Here is a 16332-nt window from a genome sequence, read left to right as displayed (position 1 = left end):
AGCCGCATGCGTGTGCTCAGCTGGGAACGGGTTTAGGCGGCGTTGAGGGAAGCTGCCTTGGGCCGGGCAGGACCGTGGCGCTGGGGACTCAGCAGCGAGCAGGACAGATGCCCCTGCTGGTCCACCGGACGGACAATGAATGCTGAGATTAAAGGGCAAGGGCTCAGACGGAGACACGTGGGAAGGAGAATAAACACAGAGGAGAGTGAGTCCCGGCGGACGGATCGCAGTGTAGAGTGAGCAGGGAATGAGGACACGCACAGTCCAGGCTCAGCGAGCACCACCGAGGCTGGGAGATGAGAAAGCCACGTGGCCGTGGGGAAGGGCATCGCTGTACAAAGGCCGAGGCCCCTGCCTGGTCCTCTGAGGGGCGGTGAGCAGGCCGCGCTGGAGCAGAGGGAGCCACGGGGAGACAGGAGGGGGAGTCAGCGTTAATGAGGGGCTAGGAGGTCGAGGTTGCTTAGGTGAGCAAACCGGAGCGGGTGGACTCCTGGGAAAAGGTCTGCTACATGTCACGAGCTGTGCAATGATCAGGGATGACATGAGATATTTCACGTGCGGAGTGAGGAGGCGTTTATATAATCGGGAGATTTCATGCTGGCGATCACGTCCTGACCTCCTCAGGGACCCTTTACTAAATCTTGCCCCGAGTGCACCCAACATGCCGAGAAGGGCAGGGAATGTGCTGGGCAATAGGGGAGGAGGTGGCTGCTGTGTCGTGGGCTGTCTGCGAGAAGCTGCAGAGTGAGGTTCAGCCCCTCAGACTGCTCTGCGCACCCTTTGCACGCCCTCCATTCCCGTGTCTGTGTCCTGAACGCAGCGCGCTGTCCGCCCATAGCTGGTGCACATGGCCGCAGAGGGAACGGAGGAACTCAGTGTCCCTCAACTATCAGTGGCGAGGGACTCAATACAGCATGACGAGGGATGGTGTCACCTGCAACATTACTTTTCTATTTTAAACAGATTGTTCTCCCGTAATTGGCTATTTCCTGATTTGATGGCAGATTATCTATTTCATTTAGTGAAGCATATTTTTCTGCTGCGACCACCGCTTTCCGCCAGGAAGTCGCTAAGCCAGGGACGAAGTCCGCCAGTGCCTTAGGGATCCCTGCGCCTCCTCCCTGGGGGTCTCGGGTACTGGCGGGCGTGTGCGCGCCCGGCCTCTCTGTGCGTTAGCTACAGAATTGCTCGGAGATGCCTCTACCACACTCGTTCTGGTTGTGGCACACTCGGTTCCTTTTCTACAGGAAGAGAAATACTGTAACTGATGCGTCTGGTGATTTTGGATGATTAAAAAGCACACACAGCCCTGGCCGGTGTGGTTCAGTGGTTAGAGAGTCGGCCTGCGCACAGGACGGGCGAGAGTTAGATTCACAGTCAAGGGCATGTGCCTGGGTTGCAGGTTCAATCCCTGATCCCGGTCAGTGCACATGTGGGAGGCAGCCAATCGATGTGTCTCTCTCACATTCTCTCTCTCGCTCTCTCTCATCAGATGCCTCTCACAGAAGTTAAAGAATCGGCCTTAAGTGGGACACGCTGTGTATGCGTCACGCAGCCACAGCCGCAGAGGAAGTGGCGGAGTGGAAGTGGACAACGCTCAGGAAGCACACACGCCCATGGGAAGAGCCGGCCCCTCCACGCGCAGACAAGGGGCCGGGCTGTCTGTGACGCCCGGTCCCTCAGACGCAGCCGTCCGCTGATTGGCTTGCTGTCTGCCAGTCCCCCTGCTCTCTGTTGGTGTGGAGATGAAGTGCTCTGGTGGGCAGCCGGTGTGCCAATCAATGACCTGTCTGGCCTGGTGGGTCGGACAGGGGAGGGGTGTCCTCACACAGACCCCCAGGGCACCCCCCCATTTCGGGCAACCGGGCTCAGGAGACACTCCGCCCCCTGGGGGAGCCCAGGCCGCCTCGTTAGCGAGTCTTTGTGACACGGTGGGGGGCCTCGGCGATGCTCACTCACCTGCTCTTCCCCGAGGACCCTGAAGTGATGGAGCTCTTTGATCAAGGAGTCGGGGCAGCCGGCTGTTGGAGAGAGAAATCAGTGACAAACAGGAATCGGACGGGGTCGGCTCCAATTCTGAATGTTGGGTCATGTGGGACATGGTCTTCCTCTTTAAGCGACTGGATAGAGCCCTTGCTGTCATAGCATCTCATGCTCTGGGAGAGTAGCTCACAAGTAGGACCAGGTGATGGTCACCCCTGGCAACAGACACTAAAATGAATGGACATCCTGAGGGAAGGGTTTTGGTGAAAAGCGTAAATTAATGGCGCCAGGCACGTCCGAGACTATAGAGACGAGACCTCGATGCTTGACGCGAGAAGACCACTTGGCCGAGCTCCTCCCACGGAGGGCCTTGGGGGAAGTGGCTCGGTTCAGAGTGGCGATTCAGGTGACTATCGGCTCAGTGAGGGGCGAGGTTCTGGGTCACTTGGTTGCCTGCGATTCAACCAAAGACGGCGGTGGAGACACAGCCTCGCATCGGTTCCTGAGGCCCAGCTGTCTTTGGGAGCAAGGAGTCACCTTTTAGGTTGTGACACGAACGAGAGAAGAACAGGCAGAGGGGGTTCCAGTCTCTGGAGCGTGGGAGTACCTGTGAGACGCGGGAGTACCTGTGAGACCTGGGAGTACCTGTGAGACGGGGCCTGAGATGGCTGTTCTGCTGGTGTCCCAGAAATACCATTTATTCCCCCAACCCCCAAGATTTTAGAGGCCAATTTAGTTAAAAAAGCCCAGGATGCAACTAAATAACTGAGACTTGTTGTGACAGCACGCTGAGGGACACCAGACTATCAAGTACATACATATGGAAACGGATGTATAAATGTATGTGCAGGGGGGGAGGAAGTAGCCTTACAGCTGTGAGTATGCGAAAGGAGTTTATTCTTCTATTCTTATTTACTAATTGTTGTGTTATTTATTTGTATTATGTAAACCTACTTTTGCCCACCCCTGTATACTATATGCATTTATACATATCATCAGGTCATATATTCCCAGAAAAGTATGGATAGTTTACATTTAGGGCTTTACGTTTGCTGTCTTTTTATTAACTTATTTATTCCTTTATTCACTACAGTAATCTAAAGTGATTAATAAGCAATCTGATATTTTTATTTGATTATCATAAAGCTGTATGACATATTTTTACCATCAAACTAGCTGGGAGGTTTTTCTGTTTGTTTGTTTGTTTTAAATCTCACTGGCCATTTCAAATTTCACCCGTTGGGGCAATAATGAAAATAACTTGAGCCAAGACCCCCAAACACATCCACTTATCCAAACATGCAAAAGGGAAACCAACTCAAACTTCAGATTAAAGGGCCAGTTAGCCACCACTTCCCATGCCCTCTGCTCCGCCGCTGGGTCAGCCAGAGCACACAGAAGGCATCGCTTGAATACACAGTCAACAGATGGATGCGCATGGCAAACAAGCTGCAGCCAAAAGCAAATATTCCAGAAAGACGCCAAAGGGAAGAACTGATGAGGCGCGATTCTGTTTAACCAGGGCTGACCTGGTTTGCGTTGGGGATGGGGGGGCGGGGAGGGGGGATTGGAAGGGAGGAGAATGGGCTGTTTCCTACTTGCAGCCGCTCTGTCATACTCAAGGTGACTCACCTTGGTCACGCAGGTTGTAAATGAACCAGCTGGCAGAGCTGAGTAAGCCACGTCCCACCTCGAAATTCTACCTCTAAATCCCATTTTGAAAAGTTAAAAAAAAATCCAAGTCTTACTCTCTGGCGTCTCACAGATCCCGGCAGTGCCTCGGGGATGACGCTCAGGGAGTGTTTGTCCAAACACTTAGGAAAGGGGTCCTGGTTCTGCCCTCACTTTTCTTTAGTGTAAGTTCCTCCTGAAGTCTCTTGTTCTGTCCTCTCTGATGTGGGAAATGTTCTCTTTGCCAGGAAAACAGGAGCTGGGGGCCTCGTTGCCTGCTAACACTGTGCTTTCTTCTTCTGCGTGGACCCTTCTCTTCCTGTTATTCCCTTATTTTTCTTGTCCTTGTCCAGTTTTAAAAGCCTGTTTAGTTTCCCTTGGCCACTTAAATTAGAATTGCATCTCTCTCTGGACTTATCCTGACTACACACTATTCCATTGTTTTACCTCCCCTTCGACCCCCAGTTATGAAACGCCTTTCTCATCTTTTGTACCGGCTTCCTAAAACCCGAGCTCCCTGAAATAAAGGTAAGTTGACTGTTTGGCATTAAAAGTAAATTAAAATGTTTATTTAAAAAAAAACAACAACACATGACGCCAGAGTGGACTCTTATTTTTTTAAAGGGTAACTTTGAAGCCGGGATTTTCACTTCGGCATCTGTAACCAACATGGGCTTTTATCCTGTTCCCTCGCCACGGAGACTGTCACGATCTAACCGGAACCTCCTCAGGAGAATGTGCTGCAAGCGGTGGGTCCTGCCCACGAAGGCACCGAGAGAGACTAAACCCCACACCTCTCGGGGGTTCACTCAACGAACCTTTTCAGAAAGCTTTAGCGGGACTTTCCCAATAGCCGCCCTGTGCAGTAGGGGAGGCTCATTTGGAAAATAAAATCCAATAAAAAGCGTTACAGGCCACATGAGTCTTCAGTGACTATTTTTCCTTTTAATTTCCTGGCAAATCTTTACAGGGGCACGTGTGATGTCCTTGGGGTTCAACGGAACACCGTGAGCACCAGGCCTGGGGGGATCATGGCGACGGAGCTCAGCTCTCTGGTGTGCTGCTGGGACGGGCGCATGACCCAGCAGTCACAGGGTGCAGCTGGCTGCTGGGGGGTGTGAAGTGCTCGGAAGGCTATTCCTCTCTGGGGCAAAGCTTCGGATCCCTCCTGCAGGCCTGACAATGACAGCTGCCGTCTAGCTCCCCTTTAAGAACAACTTGGAAAAGGAAGCTGGCTAAGGATGAAAAAGGCAGAGAAAATAAGTGCTGATTCCATGTGATCAATGCGGCCACACATGGAACAGCTGCCTTAAGCACACGCCAGCGGGCACAGCTGCAGGCCGGCTCTGCGAGCGGCCGGGTGGGCTCCTGCCACTCGGTGCCGCCGGGCGGACCAGAGGCTCCGTTCCCTGAGCTGAAGAGACACTTCTGAGTTAGGCTGAGAGTCAGGTGTTGAGAGAATCCACGGAAAATTCGCGACCGCCTCTTGGCTGAGCAACCGCATTCAGTCAGCAGTGGGACTCGACACAATCACATCCAGGCATCATCACTCTGATCAATAAGACCCAGCTTATCTTTAGTTATTTATTTCTGTTGTTAAGCCTCACCAGAGGATATTTTTCCATTGATTTTTACAGAGAGTGGGAGAGAGAGGGAAAGACAGAGAGAAACATTGATGTGAGAGAAACTCATCGATTGGTTGCCTCCTACCCAAGCCCTGACCAGGGCCTGGGCTGGGGAGGAGCCTGCAACCAAGGTACATGCCCTTGGCCAGAACTGAACCTGGGACCTTTTGGTCCACAGGCCGACGCTCTATCCACTGAGCCAAACTGGCTGGGGCCAGCTTATCTTCATCACTGCTCTCTGCCAACAGGTATTTCTGCATGTCTATAAAGGACTGCTTCTCCATGGCCGATGCAGAATGGATCTGAGACTTCCCAAACCAGTTCAAAAGCACCTTGAAGCTGGCCGCCTTGCACCGAGCAATCCCCTTGCAGGTGTGCATCGGAGAGAAACTTACAGTTACACAGGGGATGTGTGCAGAGCAGTTCCTGCAACAGCTGCTGTAATCATGGCCGCAGTAGAAGGAAACATCTAGAATGGCCATCAGTAGAAGAGACTACACCACTCAACAGGCACCCACAGGGCACCCACCCTGCCAGGCACTCCTCGGGCGCCTGGGTCGTGTTGGTAGGGAAGTGGAAACAGACACAAGCCCCCCTCGGAGCTTGCGTCCTAAGGGGGAGAGAGACAGCGGAAATCCCACACTGGGTGGGAAATGATGCGATGCTAAGAAGACGACGAGCTCTACGTCCAAAGAAGACGACGACAGACCCGCGTGAGGAGGAGAGCAGGCGGGACCGTTTGCAGTGAGTGTGGTAAGGAATCCTGTTCAGGTCCCACCACCTCCCCACCTGAAGCATCTGCCGTCACCGCTGCAGCCCAGCTCCCCAAACCCCATACATCTTGACTCCCCCTTTCTGTCCACGCGGTGGGCCCCTCCCTGCAGGAGGCTGGCGTCCTCGCTGGACTTCCTGGCGGGCATTTGGGAGAACGGACGCGGGATGTGTGACAGACGGTAACTGAACATTAAAAATACGGTAACAGAGCATTAAAGACACTAGACACTTTTCTCATTTGTATGTTGCTATGATGTCAAAACAATTTTAAAAATTAGAAAATTATTCTCAGTGTGTATATTCCCGAGATGTTGGCTAGCCTGCGTGTTGCATAAAACTCTCCCTTTGTAATTGGCCTATGTTTTGAGTGATTCTTACTCGAAATTTCTAGAGGGTGGCACTTTCATCAGCCACGTGGCTCAGGTGACAAGTTTAATTCGGGTGGTCCACACAGGAGCGACCCCTCAGGGCGTGAGGGTCTCGGGGCAGAAGGTGACCCCAGACCATGGCTCTCTCGTCGTTGCTCTTAAAAGCTCATCTTGATTGAAACGAGAGGAGGAAAATGGGAAGGAATGGAGGTGATTTTAATACATTTTGAGTGAAGTTCACATGGTTTCCCATGGACTGTGGTGGTGGCCAGTTCCCTCAAATGCGCACGTCAATGCCCAGTTGACATAATGGGGGGGAAAACCCGTGGGACTGTGACCCCCGAGTGGGTCCCATCAAGAAGGACTCACCCCACAGACATCGCTTCCGATGAAGTTCTGTTGGACCGGGTGCAGGGGGTCGGCGGGTGACTGAGTAGTACAGTGACATCAGTGAGGGTCTTCTGAGTAGCAGCCCCCGAGCCCCACACAGCCTGCGTGCACACGCGCTTAAGGACACGCCTGCCTATGAACTGGACACGCGCGGTCCGCGTTTCCGCGTCCTGCTCTTTGCCATGGAATGTGTTCTTTAACACGGACTTCCTTGGCATGCACTCAGGCAGCGCTAAATCGAAACAATAAACAATATCCGGAACGATGTTAGAGAAATAAGTGCTATTGGACTTCAGGAATCGATGCATTTCCAACGGGGGCCTAAAATCTGCCTTTGTGTGCTTTTTAAATAACGTTACAAGTGTTTCGTGATATTCTCTTTCTCTTTCTGTATTTTATGTTTTCTCAGTAATTTCCCTTATTACTCTCGGGCTATGCGTCGTGTCTTTTATTCGTCTTAGCGTGGGCATGGTTGCATTCATTACTGAAAGGCGTATTTCAAGCCCTAAAAAGGATAATTGTTAAGCTCTCTAAGCTCCACTCCTTACATTCATCACTGCTTCCCCGCAGTTCCCATGTTTAAAGTTTGTATGCTGATGTGAGCGACATTGGAAAGAGAGGAGACAAACAGAACAAAAACTTCAACGTGAAGGACAAATGACAGATTCCGTGGTGGGGAAAAGCGCGCAGTTTCAGCTACGCTGTTAATTACGCCAGGGCTTGCTGCCCAGAGCTGTACATTTCCTCCTATGAAAATCAGTAATCGCTCTTTATTTCAATTCGCCAAAATGCCCAAATATGAGTAGCTCTCAGCTGTCAGCAGAGTTCTACCAAGGACTCCAGATTGGCTATTCATGATCTGAAGTAGGGTGTTCGCAAGCATTCGTTCCTTCAAACGCGGGGATGATGGTTCTTCTCGCAGATGGGGCAGGTTTGGGGGGGGGGGGGCACCAGCAGCTGCCACAGACCGGCTCCCTTTGCCTCCTCCGCGTCCCCACCCAGGCCGGCACCAGGCCCGGGACACGGGACCCAGACAGCGAACCAGCCCTCCTTTCTGGCACCTCCCTGGGAAAACGGTTTATAGACAGTTGGCTTGAAGCTCTTGTCAACTAGGGGGTAACAATTAATCGACTCAGATATAGTCAGTGTCCAGAGCGGAAGGTGACCCTCCGCAAGCCCTCAGCGGCCTTTAGACGGTCCTCCGTGAGGGGGCTCGGGGCTCCAGCTTCTCACTCCCAAGTTCATAGCCTGTGGCCTCCACTGTTTTGCTGTCTTCGTGTTCTGGTTATTTGGTGGCTTTTCAAATGTTCATCAACTATCACCTCTAGCAAGTACAAAAGCCAGGGGTGTGCTTGTTTGTGTTTGTCAATCCTCACCTGAGGATATTTTTCCATTGAGTTTTAGAGAGAGTGGAAGGGAGGGGGAGAGAGGGAGAAGCACTGATATGAGAGGAACACATTGACTGGTTTCCTCCCGCACGTGCCCCGGGGATCAAACCTGTAACCCAAGTACATGCCCTTGACTGGAATTGAACCCGTGACCCTGCAGTCTGTGGATTGAGGCTCTAACCCAGGGGTGGGCAAACTTTTTGACTCGAGGGCCACAATGGGTTCTTAAACTGGACCGGAGGGCCGGAACCAAAGCATGGATGGAGTGTTTGTGTGAACTAATATAAATTCAAAGTAAACATCATTACATAAAAGGGTACGGTCTTTTTTTTTTTTTTTTACTTTTATTCATTTCAAACGGGCCGGATCCGGCCCGCGGGCCGTAGTTTGCCCACGGCTGCTCTAACCACTGATCAAAAACCAGCCAGGACCCGGGGTGTTGTTTTAAAGTGTTGAGAGAGAAGAAGCCCATGAAATCTGGAACCTGAAAATGTAATTAATGCATTAAAATGGTAAGAAAATGGCCCGGCCGGTGTGGGTCTGTGGTTGAGCATTGTCCCACGAACGAGGCATTGCCAGTTCAATTCTGGTCAGGGCACATGCTGGGCTGTGGGCTCGATCCCAGGTGTGGGGCGTGCAGGAGGCAGGCGGTCAGTGATTCTCTCTCATTACTGATGTTTCTATCTCTCTCTCCCTCTCTCTTCCTCTCTGAAATCAATAAAAACATATTGAAAAAAGAAGAAAATGGGTCACCTAATGCACAGTGCTGCTGGGGGGGGGGCGCATGCATCTTTCGTTTCTTAGAAGAGCTGCTGTGGGAACATCATTTCCAGGGTGTTTTTTCCTATTTAGGAGGTGTTAGGAAAATGTTTAATATTTACATTTATCTGTCCCTCTTTGAAAAGAGTGTTTTCCAAAACAAAACTGGTGTGTTTACTTTTTCATGGTCATTGTAAAATACTACAACACGTCGTCGAGGAAATAACAATTAGGAATTCCACCACCAGCAACAGTCACCATTCACATTTCTGTGAATATTCTTTTAGATCACCGCGCATGCACACACACATGCACACACATGCACACACATGCACACACACATGCACACACACATGCACACACACAATCTAAATATGTGGCATCCTTCTGAGCATGGAATTCTCTGTCTTGTTCTTTTTACCTAAAGATCTGAAGGGGCACTGTTTCATGCCAAACGGTACAAACACATCCTGTGTCCTGGCGGCTCACCTTTCCGTGTTATGCACCGTCCTTTGCCCAAACACTGAACACTGACATGTGTGCCAGTGAGCCACCTCTATGTGTATGTTTGCAAACCATGCATGTCAGTGAGCTGCCTCTACGTGTATGTCTGCAAACCATGCATGTCAGTTGCCTCTATGTGTATGTTTGCAAACCATGCATGTTAGTGAGCCGCCTCTACTTGTATGTTTGCAAATCATTCAGATGATGGAAATGGGATGCATTCCTTAAAGTCCAACTACTGCCAGGTAAGGTGTTGTTGCGTTTAGCAGTTTGGTAGCTGCTGCTAAGACCCTCTGTAGGATGTGTCATGAGCTCACACCCCCGGGCACGGGCGGGGGTTAGGGAGCAGGGGGCTGGGCTGGCTGATGCTTCCCCATGTCCCTCCTCCCTCCTGCCTCCTCCCTCCCTCTCCTCCTCCTTCCTGCACGGAGGCTTGGCAGCACTCCACTCGGAGAGAAATGAGGACAGCTTTCGCATTCCACCTTAATCAGATCCAATTAGGGCAGGCGGCACCCCGCAGGCATCATCATCATGAAAGATGGGCACACTCCTTGCAGGCAGCCCTTCAGCTCCCAGCCACACAGGACGCCTGAGCCCAGCCTCCCTGCCTTGGCCAGTGACGCCCAGATGGTCCCCACAGCTCCGGGGACAATGGTGCTGCCGGGCCTGGGATGCAATGTGGTCTAAAAAGCACGAAAACCTATTGTGTAAAGTAGCTGAGTTAATATCATAATAGCTCTTCCATGAAACATGTTCTGCCAAGAGAAAGAAGAACAACAAATCAAAACCCCGTGGCTGGCCTGTTGCTGTAAGATCTTTTATCACATCCCCTTACGCCGCCGCCACAAGTGAGAGAACGCGTGGCGGATTCCTGCTTGCTGCGAGCACTGCCCCCCCCCCCGCCGCCCCCCAGAAGACGTGCAGTGAGGACCCGTTTACATGGGATGGAGGTGAGCGGGAGCTGCGCACGCCCAGTCCAGCCCTCACTCCGGGAACCCTTCCCAGCTCGCTTAGGGGCTGCTCCTCAAAAGACACCCAGCCCCGCCCTAACCGGTGTGGCTCAGTGGATAGAGCATCGGCCTGCAGACGGAAGGGTCCCAGGTTTGATTCCGGCCACGGGCATGTACCTTGGTTGCGGGCACATCCCCAGTAGGAGGTGTGCAGGAGTCAGCTGATCAATGTTTCTCTCTCATCGATGTTTCTAACTCTCTATCCCTCTCCCTTCCTCTCTGTAAAAATATCAATAAAATATATATTTTTTTAAAAAAGACACCCTCCCTGCAGCGACAGACTCTTACCAAGCTGCGCTCAGCAGCACCGTGGGGAGGGGGGTCTCCGCGCCGCACGTCAGGGTGACAGCCTCACCGCGGGCCTTTGCCCGGCCACGCGGGGCTCTTCCCCCAGGACGCGCCCCCGGACCGTCCCTGACGCCGTGGTGGCTCCGCCAGGTGCAGGCAGCGGCTCTGTGATTCGGAGGAACCAAAGGGAGTGCCTGGGAACCCGGTGATGCCTGTTCTCCCGCATGCAAATCGGGAAGAAATGAAGCTGGTTATGACTCCTTCCAGGTGACCTGCGTCTGCATCCGTCCCGGGTCGGCGTCGGGGAAGCAGCGGGTGTGAGCTAAGCACTCACACGCTTCCCGAAGCCCGGCCGATGGGAAACTGTCTGGGAGACACGTGGGGCAGGTTCTGCTGATCTACTCGGTTCATGGGTGCGGCTTCGGTCGCCTGGTATTTGTGAAAAGTAGCACCCGCACGTCGCAGCTTTTATGGGATGGATGATCGACTCTTGTTTTGTTGTTGTCAATCTTCACCTGAGGCTACACCCCCGCCCCCGTCATTGATTTTAGAGAGAGTGTAGGGAAGGGGAGGAGAGAGAGAAACATCGATTGGTTGCCTCTCGTGCAGGTTCAGGTTGAGGCCTGGGGATCAAGCCTGCAACAGAGGTACCTGCCCTTGACCAGGAATCCAACCTGCGACCCTTCCAACCTTAGGCCGACACTCTAACCACTGAGCCCCAGCCAGGGCAAGTCGTGCTTTGAAATGATGGCTATTGTGTCCGAATAACGTTAGAAAAGAACCATCACATGGGCGATGGGCCCTGAGGAATCAGAGGCCACCTTCGGGCAGACAGGCACACACGCTCTACCCCAGAGAAACGGAAGATCCCATGGGGAGCCCAGTGGCACCGGCTACGTCCGCCTCCTGAATGTGTGACTGTATCGATGAGGCTTTAGAATTCACCCGCTCCGCGGCTTAGCGTTTTGAAGCCCAGGTACCGGGCCTGGCGTGGAAACTCTCAGCTGGTGGTCAGTTACAGGGACACAGGAGGTCAATCCTGCCAGTGCCGGAAGCCGGTCCATCCTTGCTGCTTGACACAGTCGCTGCAGGAAAGAAACATCTGCACAGCATATGTTTCAAGGGACCTGGCGTATATAGCATACTGTTCTTAATATGTTTGCTCCCCTTAGCACTGTGTGTTTTAACCAAGGTCACCTCTCCGAGAAAGGTTGTTTCCCCAGGTAGGAATTTTTCCCTGAAGTCAGGGAGGGGATGCCTCTCCTAGAAAGGTTGTTTCCCCAGGTAGGAATTTTTCCCTGAAGTCAGGGAGGGGATGAAACTCCTTAACTAAGTGCCAGGCGGGTAGTTAATCACTACAAACAATCATGCTTAAGCTACATAATCTTTGGCTGGAGAACCTAGCGAGAGAACATGGACACCAAACCTGGCTGGAGATCCGAAGCAGAACCTCTCTGGAGATCCAGACCAGAACTTGGCTGGAGATCCTGGCTAGAGATCCTGGCTAGGCTGCTGATCAACTGAACGCTGCCTCCATGTCATTCCTTCTTTGCCGACTCCGTCCACACCTTTGGGGACCCCTGGACCTGCTGGGGTTGGACCCCGGCACTGCCAGGAATGTCTTATCTCCCACAAGGACACACGTACACCGACAACAGGGCAAGCCCCGGGGGACGGTGACACTTGGGGCTCATTGCAGGCGGACCACATCCGGCCCTTCCCAGCCGCCCTGGCGCCGGCTAAGAGGAGGTGCACGCTCCCCTGACGCCGGCCCGGCAGGCAGCCCTGGCGTCTCTACAGGACGTCACCCAGGCAGCCTGTTCCCGCACCTGAAATGCCAGAGGCCCCCCTGTGGGCCGCAACGCTGCCATTTGCAAAAAGGCCTGCTTGCACCTCCTGGAGGGCAGCTCTGCAGGGAGGCCTTTCCCTCGGGCAATGCCACGCCCAGCTTGCACCTTTGGGCTTTGCCACCATATGGTCCCAGCGGAGCACAGGTTCTCGGGATGTGGGCGCTGAGGCTGCTCCTCCGTGGGCCGCGCTTGCCCATCCGTGTGCCAGTTACCGTGGTGACTGGGCGGCGTGGAGACACGTAGTCACCCACGTCCTCACGTCCTACTCGGTGCTGACACCTGAACTCTGTTTTGAAAGGAGATTTTGTTAAAAAAAAATCTAGGGACTGAAATAGATCCCCTTCCTTTTCCCTTTGGGCTCTTCTGTTTCCACGGGGGAACCTCTCTTCTGTGCATTTCAGTGCAGAACGGCCTCACTCTCTTCCTGTTGCAACAGCTTCGTCCCAGGATCCTCCGGACATGAAATTCTAGAGAGAACAGGCCGCCTCCCTCATTGTGTCTCCCAACAGAGAAACACGGCTGCCGGCATTAAACCTGCACGCACCGCCTTTGGGCCGTAACACACTCTCCGGGCAGGGGCTGGGTGGCCTCCGTGCAGAGCGGCTCACCCATCCGGGGGCCCATCCCCACCAAGCTCGGGCCCCGTGGCTCTTCTGATGCTGGGCCTCTGGCCCCCGGGCAACTGTGCCCAGATGGGAACACACGGTCTCTGCGGCTGGTCCCGTTGACACGCTAGCGAACTCCATGTGAGGCGATGGCGCTCTCTTTTCAAAGGCTGTTCGCTGCACTGGCCACTAGTCAAGGGGCGCAGACAGCTCTGCTATAAAACTCGATAATCCAGATCAGCTCCTCACTCGCTCAGATCAGCACATCAGTGTGCCCACACCACAAAACGGTTCCCACGCAAAGGCTTTCTTCTGACAGGACGCGCGGCTGCGCAGACCCCACCCCCGTGTAGTTTAGATGGAGACGAGCAAGGCATCTGCTCCTGTGGGCGGCCACGCGGGGCTGAGAGGAGCCACGGGGAACCAGGAGAATGAAATGGCAGGACTCCTGCATTCCACTCACACACAGTGCAGGAGCCTGTAGGGGCCATCACAAGGGTGCTGGTCATTTACTTAACACCTCCAGTGGCAGTGCATGGCTGCCACGAAAGGCATTTCAGAAACAAGAATAAAGGTGTTTGACATTCAAAGCTCTAAACTAAAAACACGTTACTTGTTTCAAACAGAAGTTACTCCACCGAGTACTGGAATACTATCCCGAGATTAAGAACGGTGACACAAATTTGGTCATATTTATGGTAAAATGCACGCTATTCAAAGGTCAGATTCATGCGTGTGTTTTTAAAGATGTTTGAACACAGGAAACCCGCTCTGAGTGATATATTCTGAGGGTTGGGATTCTAGCAGCAGAATCCATTAAGCTCCTTTTTTATTATTATGGTACAGTTGACGTACAGCGTCATGTTAGTTTCAGGTGTACAACAGGGGTATTCGATATTTATATGCCCGAGGGCGTGGTCACCATAAGCCTAGTAACCACCGGTCGCCACACAAAGTCATCCTGACGTTTTGGCTGTATTCCCTGCGCTGTGCGCTCCGTCCCCGTGACATTTACTTTATAACGAGAAGTTTGTGCCTCTCAATCCCCTTCGCCTTCTTACCCAGCCCCCCTCCTCCCCTGCAGTAGCTATCAGTGTGTTCTCTGTGTCTGTAAGTCTCTCTTATTTTGTTTTTTAGATTCCACATTTAAGCAAAATTATATGATGCTTCTTTCTGTTAGATTTATTTTACTTGTTATAATACCCTCTAGGTCCATCCATGTTCTCACAAATGGCAAGACTTCATTCTGCTTTTGTGGCTAAGTAATATTTATATATATATATTATAGCACATCTTTTTTATCCATTATCTATCGATGGACACTTGGGGTGTTCTCATATCTTGACTATCCTATCTAATAATAGACAAACATGGTAATTGATCATACCTTCGCTACACCTCCCATTAGCTAATCAGCACAAAATGCAAATTAACCCCCAACAAAGATGGTGGCTAATTTGCATACTGCAGGCAGTGCGGGTCAGCGCCATCCCACCTGCCCTGCCTCCATCCGGGCCAGCTATCTGCGACCCGGGGCGGCGGGCGTCCCGTGTGCGACCTGACCCGGGGCAGCCGAGCGGGGCAGCAGTGATCCTCTGGCCTGACTGGGCATCAGGTGCGACCCGACCCCGGGTGGCCAGGTGGGGCAGCAGTGATCCGCTGGTCCGCCTGGGTGTTCCGTATGAGACCCGACCTGGGGCAGCCGGGCGGGGCAGCAGCGATCGGCTGGCCCACCTGGCATCCCGAGTGCGACCCGACCCAGGGCGGCGGGGAGGAACAGCGTGGCTCCTCTGTCACCCCAGCTTCCTCATCACAGGTCCCTTGGGGGCCTAAGCCTTTAGTCGGACATCCCCCGAGGGCTCCCTGGCTGCCAGAAGGATGTCTAACTGCAAGCTTAGGCCTGATCCCCCGGGGAGTGGGCCTAAGTTGACAGGTGGACATCCCCCAAGGGGTCCTGGACTGCAAATGGGCGCAGGCCAGGCTGAGGGGCCCCCCCTGAGTGCACAAATTTTTATGCACCGGGCCTCTAGTTGTAAATAATGCTGCAATAAACCAAGGGGTGTATATATCTTTAAAAAGTAGTGTTTACATTTTCATCAGATAAATACCGAGAAATGGGGTTGCTGGATCCTAGGGCAGCTCTATTTTTAATTTTTTGAGGAAGCTCCACACTGTTTCCCACAGTGGCTGCACCGTCTGCGTTCCCACCGACAGGGCGCGAGGGCTCCCTTCTCTCGGCCTCCTCCCGTGCCCACGCTGTTCATCCTGACGACGGCCCTCCTGACAGGGGCGAGGGCGCCTCATTATGGTTTGACCTGCATTTCCCCGAGGAGCAGGGTGTGGAGCATCCTCTCATGTGCCTGCTGGCCATCTGCATGTTTTCTGTGAAAAATGTCTATCCAGATCCTCTTCCTGGTTTTTAACTGGGTTGTTTGCTGTTTTGATGTGGAGCTGGAGGAGCTCTTTACACAGTTTGGGCATTAACCCTTGTTGGCTGTATCACTGTAAGCGCGGTCTCCCATTCAGCAGGTCGTCGTTCCTTTTGCTGATGGTTCCCTTCACCTTTTAGTTTGATGTAAACTGTTTATTTTTGCTTTTGCTTCCTGGCCCGAGGAGATGTGCCTGAAGGATAATGCTGAGCCGGACTGAAAGCGTTTGCTGCCCTGTTTCCTTCCAGGAGTTGTATGGTTTCAGGTTTTACATGTAAGTCTTTAATCCATTCTGAGTTTACTTTTGAATATGGGGTTAGAAAGTGGTCCAATAGCATTCTCTGCATGTATCTGTCTGGTTTTCCCAACACCAGTTATTGAAGAGACTGTCTTTTTCCCATTGCATATTATTCCTTATTGCCTTATAGATTAATTGATCATATCAGTGTAGGTTTACTTCTGGGATTTCTATGCTGTTCTATTAATGTGTTTTTGTGCCCTGCCATTTTAATTACTATAGCTTTCTACTACAGCTTGACTTTAGCTCTTAAACATCTCTCCATTGCAGTCCTTGGGGAGAATGACTCTTGATGTTTCTATAAGTGTGTAAGATTGTAGCCTGAACTTGGGATTTCTGATTTAAAATTCAAAGTAAAAGTTTACTTCCTGAGACTTATATAAAAATACT

At 52.3% G+C, this 16332-nt stretch overlaps 1 protein-coding gene across 3 annotated transcripts in view; it reads right to left on the bottom strand.

Annotated features, from left to right (window-relative positions):
* Nucleotides 1-16332, bottom strand: part of PRKN (parkin RBR E3 ubiquitin protein ligase) — a 530440-nt gene that overhangs the window by 77190 nt on the left and 436918 nt on the right. For all 3 annotated transcript variants that reach the window (XM_036317340.1, XM_036317341.1, XM_036317342.1), the window contains exon 8: nt 1960-2021. In XM_036317340.1, the coding sequence (XP_036173233.1) occupies nt 1960-2021 (62 nt within the window). The remainder of the gene's footprint in view (nt 1-1959; nt 2022-16332) is intronic.

This window comes from Myotis myotis, unplaced genomic scaffold, assembly GCF_014108235.1.
Source record: "Myotis myotis isolate mMyoMyo1 unplaced genomic scaffold, mMyoMyo1.p scaffold_m19_p_7, whole genome shotgun sequence".
Lineage (NCBI taxonomy): Eukaryota > Metazoa > Chordata > Mammalia > Chiroptera > Vespertilionidae > Myotis > Myotis myotis.
Note: the sequence above shows the minus strand (reverse complement) of the source record. Positions and strands in the feature narration are given on the sequence as shown.